The sequence below is a fragment of the Pteropus vampyrus genome, unplaced genomic scaffold (assembly GCF_000151845.1).
Source record: "Pteropus vampyrus isolate Shadow unplaced genomic scaffold, Pvam_2.0 Scaffold9, whole genome shotgun sequence".
NCBI classification, from domain to species: domain Eukaryota; kingdom Metazoa; phylum Chordata; class Mammalia; order Chiroptera; family Pteropodidae; genus Pteropus; species Pteropus vampyrus.
The window spans coordinates 16,999,606-17,011,921 of NW_011888790.1; the positions used below are offsets into that span (position 1 = coordinate 16,999,606).

General features: G+C 32.0%; 2 protein-coding genes across 3 annotated transcripts in view; one reads left to right on the top strand and one right to left on the bottom strand.

The window, feature by feature from the left end:
• TSPAN19 (tetraspanin 19) overlaps positions 1-7,048 on the bottom strand; it is a 20,204-nt gene extending 13,156 nt beyond the window's left edge. The window contains exons 1-4 of the mRNA XM_011374960.2: positions 6,986-7,048; positions 1,149-1,364; positions 768-860; positions 607-679 (exon numbers count right to left, since the gene is read on the bottom strand). Coding sequence (XP_011373262.1) covers positions 607-679; positions 768-833 — 139 coding nt within the window. The 5' untranslated portion in view covers positions 834-860; positions 1,149-1,364; positions 6,986-7,048. The remainder of the gene's footprint in view (positions 1-606; positions 680-767; positions 861-1,148; positions 1,365-6,985) is intronic.
• A 54-nt stretch (positions 7,049-7,102) lies between these two features.
• Positions 7,103-12,316, top strand: part of LRRIQ1 (leucine rich repeats and IQ motif containing 1) — a 186,439-nt gene continuing 181,225 nt past the window's right edge. For both annotated transcript variants that reach the window (XM_023521211.1, XM_023521215.1), the window contains exons 1-3: positions 7,103-7,173; positions 10,529-10,673; positions 11,815-11,926. In XM_023521211.1, the coding sequence (XP_023376979.1) occupies positions 10,530-10,673; positions 11,815-11,926 (256 nt within the window). In that variant the 5' untranslated portion in view covers positions 7,103-7,173; position 10,529. The remainder of the gene's footprint in view (positions 7,174-10,528; positions 10,674-11,814; positions 11,927-12,316) is intronic.

Below are 12,316 nucleotides of genomic sequence, written 5' to 3' on the forward strand. Positions count from 1 at the left end.
TTTTTTTAGATTAACATATAAATGATATCATACAGTATTTGTCTTTTTTTCTTTCTGATTTATCTCAGCATAATGCTTTCAAGGTTCATCCATGGTGTCAGAAATGGCAAGATTTCCTTCTTTCTCTTGGCTGAATAATATTCATATGCCACATCTTCATTCATTTATCCATTGATGGACACAAGTTGTTTCCATAGGGAATATAATATTTTATTTCTAACCATGTTATAATGAGAGTAGATGATAACTGAGGTTTAAAGGAGATTATTTAACTTGAGCAGTGAAACAATGTTAATTTCCATCATCTTTTGAAGTCCACATAGATCCATAAAGATCCAAAGTTAGTAGAATAATCAATATTTTCCATTTCTATCATTCCCTTTGTCCAAAATTCCTAGCTTTCTCTCTCAAAATTCTCTCTCCTTTATGGTCTTGGATTTAAGTCCTATTATTTATAAGATGTTTTAAAAATCAATTGATAGAGACCTTCAGAGGAAAATTGAATTTTAGAGAAATACTGCCACCTGCTGAATAAATCATGTATGCAGTTGTTTAAAATGGAATATCTTGTTTCATTCAGAGAGAAAAAGGAAAATATGGACATACCTAGAGCAGTGAAAAAATTATTTCTATCTAGTAAAAGCCATGCAGCAAATCCCATCAGTAAAAGTCCAAGAACCTACAAAAAGAGTCAATGTGAGTTTTTTTAGTAATTGACAAAAAAATGTATTTCATTTTCTTTACTAAATAATTTTGAAGATTCTTACCAAGAAAGCTCCATTCATGAGATTAAGAAAGTATTTAAAAATTAAAGATTTACTTTTCCTTAACATTCTTTTCCTTCCCAGATATTGATTATTCTGAAAAGATAAGCACAACTTTTACTATAAACACTTGCCACAGTAACAATTTTAAGTTCTAATATCATTTATTTGTACATTTTTCTTCTCATACGAATGATCAGTAATAACATCCCTCTTCACCCTTTTGAACACAAGGACATAATGAAGATATCTTGAAATCGTATCTGTCTTTATCTACACATTTTGGCTAGACAGTTGAGACCAACAGGGCATTGGTATAACATATCAATAACTTACAGTTTTCAGAAAATAAAATATTTTATACAGTTTCCAGTCTTAACACACCTTTCTTCTTGCAGGAAAGTGTTCCTTCACCTCTGTGTTCCCCTGCTCGTCAGCTCCTCCTTGCGGTCTCGCCTTGACTAACTTCAAATTTGGCTTATTTTCTCCTTGACTTGTCTTTCTTCCTACATAGTCTCTGAGGTCTTTAAGTGAAGAGAGTAGGTCTTGTATGCCATTATAACGCCAGAGTCTAGCACATAGTAGGTACTTAACAGATAACTGTTGAATGAATGAATGAAATTATTTAGTCTATAATTTATGTTATATACAGTGTAACTGAGGTTGTTTTAATTAAATATTATTTTCCAGAGAGCCAATTTTTCCTAAAACGTCTATGAAAAAGTCACTACTCCATCGGTTTTTGGTTCTTTATTAGATATCAAAGTTTTAAATATTCCTGGGTATGTTTCTGGGTTTTCTTTTTTCCTTCATTGTTTTAACTCTAGCTAGCACCATAAAAATAAGTATTGTAGTTTACAATGTTTGAATACATGCAGTGAATACTTAAAGTGATGAAAGATTTAATAACACTAATTTGAAGCTATTTTTACTAGTTATGAAGAAACCAATCTATTTGTTGAAATGAAGGTTGCATTGGAAATTGAAGAAATAGGTGATACCAAGGTTAGAGTTCATGCACTTCCCTCCCTACTTTGACCTGAGGTCGCATTCCTTCTAAAAACTCCTAAGGTTCTTCTTCCCAGTTTAAGAGTTCTCCCCAGGTATTGTCTTCCATCCTCTGCTTTGAACTCTCCTGCTGTCATTTGGTTTCTGTCCTCTAGTCTTATTCCTGGATTCTTTCAGTGCTTAGCCTGTTTGAATAGGACACTCAGCTGGAAAAGACACTTGATTTTTATTTCAGTTTCTCTTCAAGATGCTGTAGGTCTCTCTTTATATATATAGATAGATATTGGCTTCAATTCTATTTACTTCAGAATATGAGAAAGTGTGATCCTCAATTATAGGCTGAATAAGAACTTAAGCCCAAAGTCTTGGTCTTTCTGCAGAGACAAATGAATGTGATTGCTGTGTATAAATCTGGTGTGAAATGTTGAAGACATGTATTTGACTATCGATTTGGTAATAAGTAGCATGTTAGAGTCAAAGTTAAAATGTTTTATCAAAAGACCCAAATATAAAAATAAACTGAAGTTTATGTTTCCCTTAGCCCAAGGCGTGTAGTTGGTTCTCTTCTAGGAAATCATCTTAGGAACCTGCGGGCTTGCTCCAGCAATAGATTGCTCCCAAATTTGCTCAAGGTGTCATCCTTTATTGCCAGCAGACAAGAAAAGATGAGTAAACTCAGGCAAGTATCTTTCTACCAAGTGAGGTGGAAGTGGCACATTTTTCTTTTGCTCATATTTCATTGCACAGACTTAGTCATTCGGCACTACACACCTGGAGGTGAAGGTAACTGTGTGCCCAAGATGAAGGAAAGGAGTGAATTAGGGTGGGGAGAGTCAAACAAAATGCTCGACAGTTAGGGAAGGGCATTATAAAAGATAATTAGAGGGAGAAAGAGAGGGCCTAGCTACAGTGTTCATTTGCTTTACTAGGGAAAATAATCAGTGAGAATCAGAAGGATTCCCATAGGATGCGAAAATAAAAGAATAATGATAATCACTGAAAATAGAAAAATTGTTTTAAAAATTCATAAATTTCATAAATTTAATACTCTGTTAATTGAGTGTGAATTGGTAGAAAATGTCTTTGTGGTTAAGCACAAACAGATAGCATAAGCTATGCCAACTTAGGAGTCATCCACAGAGAGATCGTGATGTCATGGGAGTGACTGAAAGAGAAGAGGAATTGACTGTAGATAAAAATGAGCAGAGGTCTGATGGTAGAGAATGACATTATTAGGAAGATGGGTTTTTTTTTTTTAAGCAGACTTTTGCAAAATGAGAAGATAAAGTATGATCTCATAGAAACCAATAGAGGAAGAAATTTCTAAAGTAGTGTTACATTACAGAGGTTAAAAAAGAGTGAGAATTCAGTACTCAAAGTCAGCCAACTTAGTGAAGAAGATATTCATGAAGTTCTTTTGAAGAAGAACTTCAAAAGAGCAGCGTTTTAGTCCATTTGGGCTGCTACAACAAAATACCACAGACAAGGTAGCTTATAAACAATAGAAATATATATCTCACAGTTCTGGAGGCTGGAAATCAAGATCAGGGTGCCAGTATGGCTGGGTGAGAACCCTCTTCCAGGTTTCAAACTTCTTGTTATATCCTCACGTGAAGAAAGCAGTTAAGGAGCAATCTGGAATCTCATTTATAAGAGCACTAATCTCATTCACAAAGAATACACTCTCATGACCTAATCACCTCCTACAATTCTCATTTTCTAATGCCATCATATTGAGTGTAAGAATTCCAATGTAAATTTGTGGGTGAGGAGCACAAACATCCAAACCATAGCAAGCAATTCAAGTTAAAGAGTTAGAACACAACAAACAAGGCATCTAAGCAACAAGTCAAGGAAGCCCATAGCCATGTTTGCACAGAATGGTAAGAGGAGATGTGCTGATCTTTTCTTCCATAAGTCCCACATACTGGAAAAGACAACATTGAAAATGTAGATATGCTAACACAAAGACACAACAAGTTAGTGAAGTTTCTATTTAAATATTTGTCGCATGGAATATCTACATTTTTTCTTTCGCTTTAGACAAATAATTTGTCTTTAACTTTAAAGTCCTGGTGTGCTATTTCTTTTTTTCATTTCCTGATTAGTTAATGAATGGTCCAACAACAGAGGTATTTTTTAACAGTATAAATGCTATAGTGAAGGACGACTTACAATATTCACTTCTACATGTCATTTTCACTAGTTAAATAATACTCTAATTACTTTTTTATTTTTAAATTCCTTCTAAGTGCTAGGAGATGAAAACACAAAACTGAATAAATAAGACAAACTGTCAACGAGTCAAATATTAAAACCTTTGGCCAACTCTGAATTGCGTATTGGGGTTGAGGGACAGGGACTAAAGGTAACTAGGAAGTTTCACAGAGAAGATAAATTTGAGATGATCTTTGAGGGATAATTAAGAAGGTCCCAGTCAGATAAAAATGGGGTAGAGGTAGAAATTTTTCAACACTGTGTTCACAAGCTTTCCAGTGAAATGCATGGGAGCATGGGTGAGAGTGGCAAGAAATGAAAGATAAGGCTAGAGAAGTCTCTCAGTAAAGATTGTGAAAGATCACGTATGCTTTACTAAGAATTACTAAAAATTGCTTTTATTTTCCAAAGGTAACAGGGAAGCATAATTCTGTCACCAGCACGGAAGTCAAATTAGAAAACAAACCTAAGACAGAGAGATAATTTTCAATGCTAATGCACTCATTCATAAGGAATAAATGTGGTCTAAACTGAAAGATGGCTATAGAATAGCTTCAGGATATGAGAGGAATAATAGGAAGTAGAATTGCCAGCATTGGGATATTAGAAAGAGGCAAAGAGAACTTAAACTCAGGTTCATAGAGCTTAAATATATGCTATCAGCATCATCTCAAATCCTAAAACGTTTTGCTTATTCTGATTCCCTTGACCATCAAAATTTTGCAAATTTGGCACTATTACTCCCAGAACTACCAATGGAGAATGAGACTCGGGAAGGTAAAAAAAAACTTGCTTGAGATCACGTAGTCACGATGTGGCAGAGCTGAGAATCAAACCCAGAGATACAAACCATATAAGTCATCAACTATAAATATCCACTATAATAGCACACAACTCAAAAGCATGTTGTGAAAATTAAAAGAAACTATATTTGTAAAGCACGTAGCCCAGTGCCTGACTGAATGCTAGCTATTAACTTCATTATACTACATCTTCGTATAGAAATACGAAAATTATACAAGGGAGGTGAGCATGAGGATGGGAAATGGGATAGGACTTGTGGGAAAGTGATGAACTCTGAAGTAGCTGGTCAGAACAGCTGCAGGGAGACAGAACATGGAGGGTTAGAGAGGAAATTTGAAGGTTTAGGAGAGTCTTTGAGTGGGAAAAGAGAAGCAAATATCTAAGAATCCAACACATCGAGTTGCATATTAAAAATCTTATGACTTAATAATTGCCCTTAAGAAAATGAAAAAACAAAAAACAAGCAAATACTTGCTATGCAGCTATTTGAATACTACAATGATATTCCAGCATATTTAAATTACATCATTGCCATATGAAGAATAAGTCATCTGTTGAAGAATACTATTAATCTAAAGTCAACCCATCAATTAACATTTTTAAACAAATCTTATTCTTGTCAGATATCTGAAGAACAAATAGTTCTTTCATCTTTTCATTCTCTCAATAAATACCATGTGCTTCTTAGGGAAATATGTTGTGTTAGGCCAATAGGATATAAACCAACCAGACCTGGAGATGATTTTCAAAATAAGAACAAAATTTAATGAAAAGAATGTTATTTATTAAAAAAGAAAAAAATGTACTCAGGTCAAAATTATGAGCAAACATACTCGATTTTAGGCTATAATTTCTAGGAAGGTTGCAGTTAAATAAATTTCTGCTAAGCATTGCATCGTTACATAGTAATTTCAATTTAATTGCTTTATAATCTATAACTACTTTAAACAAGTATTGTATTTTGTTCCATAATTAGTGATATAAATTAGAGATTACCAAAGTATAACTAATTGATATAGTTGTCAGTTTTCTTCCAAAGTAAAAAATAACATGAATATTTGTTTGACAAGGTAAGCTTTAAGAAGGAAAGCAATCTAGACATCATCTTCAAATTAGCCGATTATTAAATTAGCTATTTAAAATTAATTTTAGAAATTAATTAATTAATAATGGATTCTATATTTTTTAGAAGTCCAAATAGTTTCATAATTACAAACAAAATTAATCTTAAGACTTTTTACATGTGAATTTCAACATAATATGGTAGTCTGATCATTTTAACTGAAGAGTTTGAATAGTTTATGACCCAGCAACAAAACTTAACTAAAAAAAGCGGGGAGCATTTTAGGATGCACTTTGATGAAAATATCCTAAATTTAATTAGATCTAAAACCAGGTGTAGTTTATTTTTGAAAATCATTATCTTTCTTGAATGAGGAACTAACATGTTTTTTCAATATCAAAAGTCTACTGATTTCTAACTTTATATTATTCTTATATTGATGCAATACAAGTTTATTGTTACCAGGAAATAGTCTATTTCCTTTCAAAGGCTCCATGAAATGTTTGCTTTTAGCTTATTGTATATCAAATATCTTTTACAATTATGCTTAATCACCTCCTCTTGGAATTTAACGCTTTCTTTGCAAACTTAAAAAAATTAAAATGAGAAATATCTGTTACTAAGTAAAATGAAATTTCATATTTTGTACACTATATATTTGCTCCACATAAAAGAAACTTTGATCAATTTTTAAGTTAAAATTAAATAGCATGGTAAACTCTTAAATTTCATATTTCATATTAAAATAGTGTCACTGCCAAAATTTTACAGTAAAACATTTCAGAAAGTGTTTTTCCTAATTTTTTACCCCATATACCCATTAATTTAGAGGTGTTTGATAGGCATTGACAATTGTTTTTTTCCTTTCTAAAAAGAAACTGTTGTCATGGAAGACAAACGATTTATGGCTTCTCTTTTATATTTCCAGACCCCAAAAATAACTATTCAGAATTAAGTTTTTGTGGAATGAACAATTTACATAAGCAACTCAACGTTCACTAGATCCAAGTAATAAATATAATAGATCACAAACAATTTAAAGATCAGGCTACCTCTACTTGGATATTTGTGACAAAATACACTTTATTTATTAAATACTTTCCAAAATTATTAAAATATTAAAATCTACCTAACTTCCGTATCCAGCTCCTGGGATGCAGCGTTAGTTCCAATTTCGAATGTAGATAGTTTGTCCTACTGGGGCACCGGTAAGAAAAAGCCGATCCATCTTCTTTGGGATTGGCTGTTGCCGTGGTTACACTTTGTTTGGAGCCTCTGGGCGCTGTCTTCCAACCACACGGAGAAATTTAGCCACTGGTGGGTGAGCCGGGACCCCTCAAGGCCGGGGTTCGTGGTGTAGGAGGAAAGGGAACGGTGTGGGAACGCAGACTGAGCCGGGTCCCTCTCTGCCAAGACCAGACTTTAGGGAAAAGGAGGAAGGTAGCCGCGTGCCGAAAGGGTGGCTGCGTGAGTCCGTGAAGCTCAAGGCTCCCCTCAACTTGGAAATTTTGGTAGCTCACACAAAACTTGAAGGTCTACTCTGACTTTCTAGGGAATCTTCGATAATTACTCTTTTACCGGCTCTAAGTGGCAATTCTCTTCCTCCCTCTCTTCCTCCTGTTCTCTTTTCTTTCTCGCTCCCTTTCCTCATATAATTTTGTTACCTTTGAAAATAGATTTCGCTCCCTTTCTTTATAGTTGAAGAACTATAGTCGCAGAATGGAGTTCCTTAAGATTTCCCACTTTTTACATTGATGTTAATTTTTATTGATAATTACGTGTTGAAATATTTTGGATAAAACGAGTTAAATAAAACATTAAAATGAATTTCACCTGTTTCTCTTTACTTTAAAAATAGTTGCTACTAGAAAATTTTAAATTACATATGTGCTTGAATATGTAATTGGACAGGGCTGATCTAAAGAGCCAGTAGATGAGCGTAGAGGGACATATAATGCAAGTGACTCTTACCTTTACCTTATACACCTGCCTTTCCTTCTACATAAAGTTTTGTGTACCCGTGCATTCTGCTTTATAGCTACCTTAAACAAACAAACAAACAAAAAACCCCTAATTTCCACTTAATAAAGCTTTTGAATTGCACTTTAAGTTAGTTTGATTACGGGTTAGCATTTTGCACTGGTAGTGTTGTTTTATTTTGCTTTTCTTTGGAGAAAGGAGGTTGTGGATAACTGAGTATTTTTTGAACTAGATTTTAAAATTATAAAAGTAGTACATATTCATTATTTAAAAATAATTCAGCATAAAGGTGTGAAATGAAAACTGAAAGTTCTCTAATGTTTTCAAGAAAGTTTCTACGTCTAAAAAAAGTATATGTGTGTATATGTGTGTGATTACATAAAAGTGATGTTATTCTACATATTTTTCAGCCACTTACCTTTTTTTCAATTATTTCTTCTTGGCTACCTTTCCAGAAAAGTACAGTAAAGGAACTTTTTTTTTTTTTAAAGGATTTGTATGTTATTTCATTCTGTGGATCCATTATAATTTACCTGTTTTCTTAGTACTTAGGATATCTTTAATTGAATTTTATTGATATAATTGTAAAGTCACATATAATACAGAAATATCCTTTGTATGCTGTCTAGTGTCTCTTAATGATAATATTTTGTAAACCAGTATAATATCATGACCAGGATATTGATATTGATAGAATCTGCTTATTCAGATTTCCTCAATTTTACTTATACTCATTTGTGTATATATGCTCTATATAATTTTTATTATCTGAGTATGCACTATAATCTACTATCACAATCAAGATATTAAACATTTCCAACACTACAAGAATCTCTCATGTTGCCTTTTTATCACCATAACTACCTTTTCCCCAACCTAATCCACCCCACCTGCTGGCAATCACTAATCTGTTCTCCATTTATAAAATTGTGTCACTTAAAAATATTATAGAAATAGAATCATATAGTATGTCATGCTTTGATTACTCAACGTAGTTTCTGGAGATTAATCAGTATTGTGGCATGTATTAATAGTTTATTCTTTATATTGCTTAGTATTATTCCATGGTATGCATGTACTAGAGTTGTTTTAACCTTTCACCTTTTGAGGGACAGTTTGGTTGTTTCCAGGTTGGGACTCTTATGAATAAAACTGTTGTGAACATTTTTGTACAGTTTTTGGTGTTAATATAAGTTTTCATTTTTCTGGGATAAATACTCAAGAGTATAGGCAATACATGTAGATCCGTCTAATTAAGTCATTTATGTGTGAAATAAAGAAATGTGATATCTATAGTTAGAAGAAAGGCAGGCACAGAAGTTTTTTGGGGGAGGGATGGGAGTAAACTCATTGTGTTCATGTGGAGAGGGGTCGGTGGAATAAAATGTATGGCAAGACAATAAACAGAAGGAATAGTAGATGAAGCACAGTTCAGTAGGTGAGCGTTTGTGAAATTCAGAGCAAAAGTAGAGAATAACCCTTTATTAGAAAAAGAAACTCCTTCCCTAGTAAGATGAGTAAGAAGAGGTTGAAAGAAAAGAAATAGAAAAATGAGAGTGTTTAATTTTTTTGGTTAATTAGACTATAAACTATGAAAACAGGTTGTCTTGTTTAATCAATGTATTTTTAACACCTTGCACTGTTGTGAATGCACCTGGTAGTTTCTTTTCCAGCCTATTCTAACTTTTCTATCCTGTTATTAAAATTTGATAATCAAGAGCTACTAAATTATTTCTTGATCCATTAATGGGTTATAATCTGCAATTTGAAGACTATTGGACAAAGGGATGTTCAGAATGATTGCTGGACAGATGAATAGCTTGACTAAGCTTGAAAACCATTTGGTAGTGAAGAGCACAGCATTTAGATTCAAGATATCTAAATCAGGATCCTGCCCCTATTATTTATTAGCATAATGCTATGGACAGTTAAGTAACCTCTTCAAACCTCAGTTCTCTCATCTATACAATGACTATAAAGGCCTTTAACCTGTAAATTATTCTGAAGATTATCCATCATGCGAATGGCTTCTAGGGCCTAGCTTGTCACAGGTACTCACTACATGGAAGCCAATGATGGTTGTTATGATGATGATGATGCAAAGATTAACTGTAATGTACTTACTGACTCATATTCATTATTAGCATTAATGATTTAAATGAAATAAATATTGATTTTATATGCTGTGTATCCATTATTACATATTATTATTGGAAAAACTTGTGGCTATCTCTGGTAAAATGAACAACTATGAGTTAATGAGTAGAAACAAGCCATATGTTTTCCCATACATAGACTTAGATTGTTTTCTTATGAGTATTTTAATCTCTGAATATTCAAGCTATCCGAAGGTATTTTCCCATTAATCATTTCCACGAGGCTGAATTTTACTGTGAAGTTTGGTTCAGGAAGGTTAGCCAGCCCATTCCATGTAACTTTTCCCTTAGAGAATTAAAAGGCTATTATTGGAATCATTATGCAGTAAAACATTAAAGAAATAATGAATGAATGGAGAGAGAACAATGGTTTTTTTTTTAAATATATGGTACAACCATAATAAGATGTTATAAAAGTTTGTTAAACTGAAACATGTTTATGTAGAACAATGTTGGATTGGTATGACATTAAAGAACTCATAAATTTTGTTGTCCTCTTCAGTATTCTTTAAATAGTTCTATGTTTTATTATGAAGGATGATGGAAGATAACGATGATGATGATGCAAAGCTCGAAGAAGAAATAGAAGCTGAATTGGATAAAATCAGCATTTCTTCCTTGGAAAAAGATGATGGTGGTAGTGATTCAAAATCAGAAACCCAGAGTGATGATAGTGATACAGTAAGTGTTAAGTGTTGGACTTTTGAGACTTTTAATTAGAGTAAGCTTTTCAGGAGAGAGATTACTTTCTCAATGTGTTTTATACAATTATTTCATGTTTATCCTTAGTTTCAACTTTAAACAATGTATATTGGTATATATTTAAATATAAAAAGTATGTCGAAGATAAAAATCACCTATAATTCCACATATATACATGTGCATTTTTGGGTAAAACTGGGATTATACTATATTATGTACATATGTATGTTTACATATATATATATTTGAATTCTGCTTTTTTATTTAATCATAAGCATTCTAATGTGATTATAGATGGATCAAAAGCAAAATTTATGTTAAAACTTTAGACCTATAGAAATAGTTACTTTTTTGGAATCCAATATGGTATCATTTTCATTTGTGTATTCTCCCCAATGTTTATATGCTTAGAAAAATGTATTCATGGATTTATTCTTTTACATCAAAGTCCTTAATCCAGTGGGAATTTACTTTCAGGTATGTTATGAAATAAAGATCTAATTTGAAATTTTCTTGAATAAACTAATGTTCCCAGTGTCACTTGTTGAATAATCCACCTCTTCTCAATTTGATTTGTCATGTTTTGTATATATTTGTTATACATATGATTGATCCAGGCTATCTTTTCCATTATTTTGTTAATTTTTGCTCTATTGTAGTTTTTATATTCATAAATATTAAATGGGTTAAATTCTTTTAGTTATTTTGTTGTTTCAAAATACTGTCAACTAAGTTTTGTTAAAAAAACTCATTTGTAGTTTCAAAACATAATTACACTTTGGATTTTAATTAGAATTTCAATAACCTATATGTTCCTTTAGGAAAAATTAATGTTTTTACACTATTATATCTTTTTATCCACTTTAAGTGAAACAGAACCCCCCTAGATTCTTCATTTGATTATGAAATCCAAAAATAATCATGATATAATTCATGACACCTGAAAATGAAGAGAAAATTTTAACCAAATATATTTGTTTGAACTATGTTCTTTATATGGAACCCTTTTACCTCATTTACACATTTTGCTCAAATGTTTGGTATGGACTGAAGGAAGGAATATTTGACACATAGTTTTGATAAACAATTTTATAGTTTTTTTCATTATTGAATTTTTTAGGATTTAGGTGAATTACCTCAGTCAGTTCTTCACTGTATTAACATTATAAAGAAAAAGAGTAAAACTGCTGAAGAGCTCATTCTTCAAGATTTAGAAGATACTGATGTTTTAAGTAAGTATAGTTTGGCATATATGTTTTCTGTAAGTATGAAAAATTTAACTGAAGTTTTTATCTCTTATTTTATGCAGATATATACATTTATCTCTAATATAATTTTTATAGTATATTGGAATGTTCAATTTAGTTCATTTATTTATTTTCCTCACTACCTGCATTATGTCTCCAATAAATATTAGCCACCAATCCTAATAAAAACCAGACATTCTGTTTACATCAAAGAAAAGAAAACTAATCATGCGACTATTTATTTGGAGGAAAATAAAATTTATTTAAAAAGCATAACGATCTTTATTTTCTTCAACTGAGCAAATTTACTTTTTTGAATTATTCTAATAATAAAAGAATGATCAGAGATTTAACTAGAATTAATCATGGCTTAGT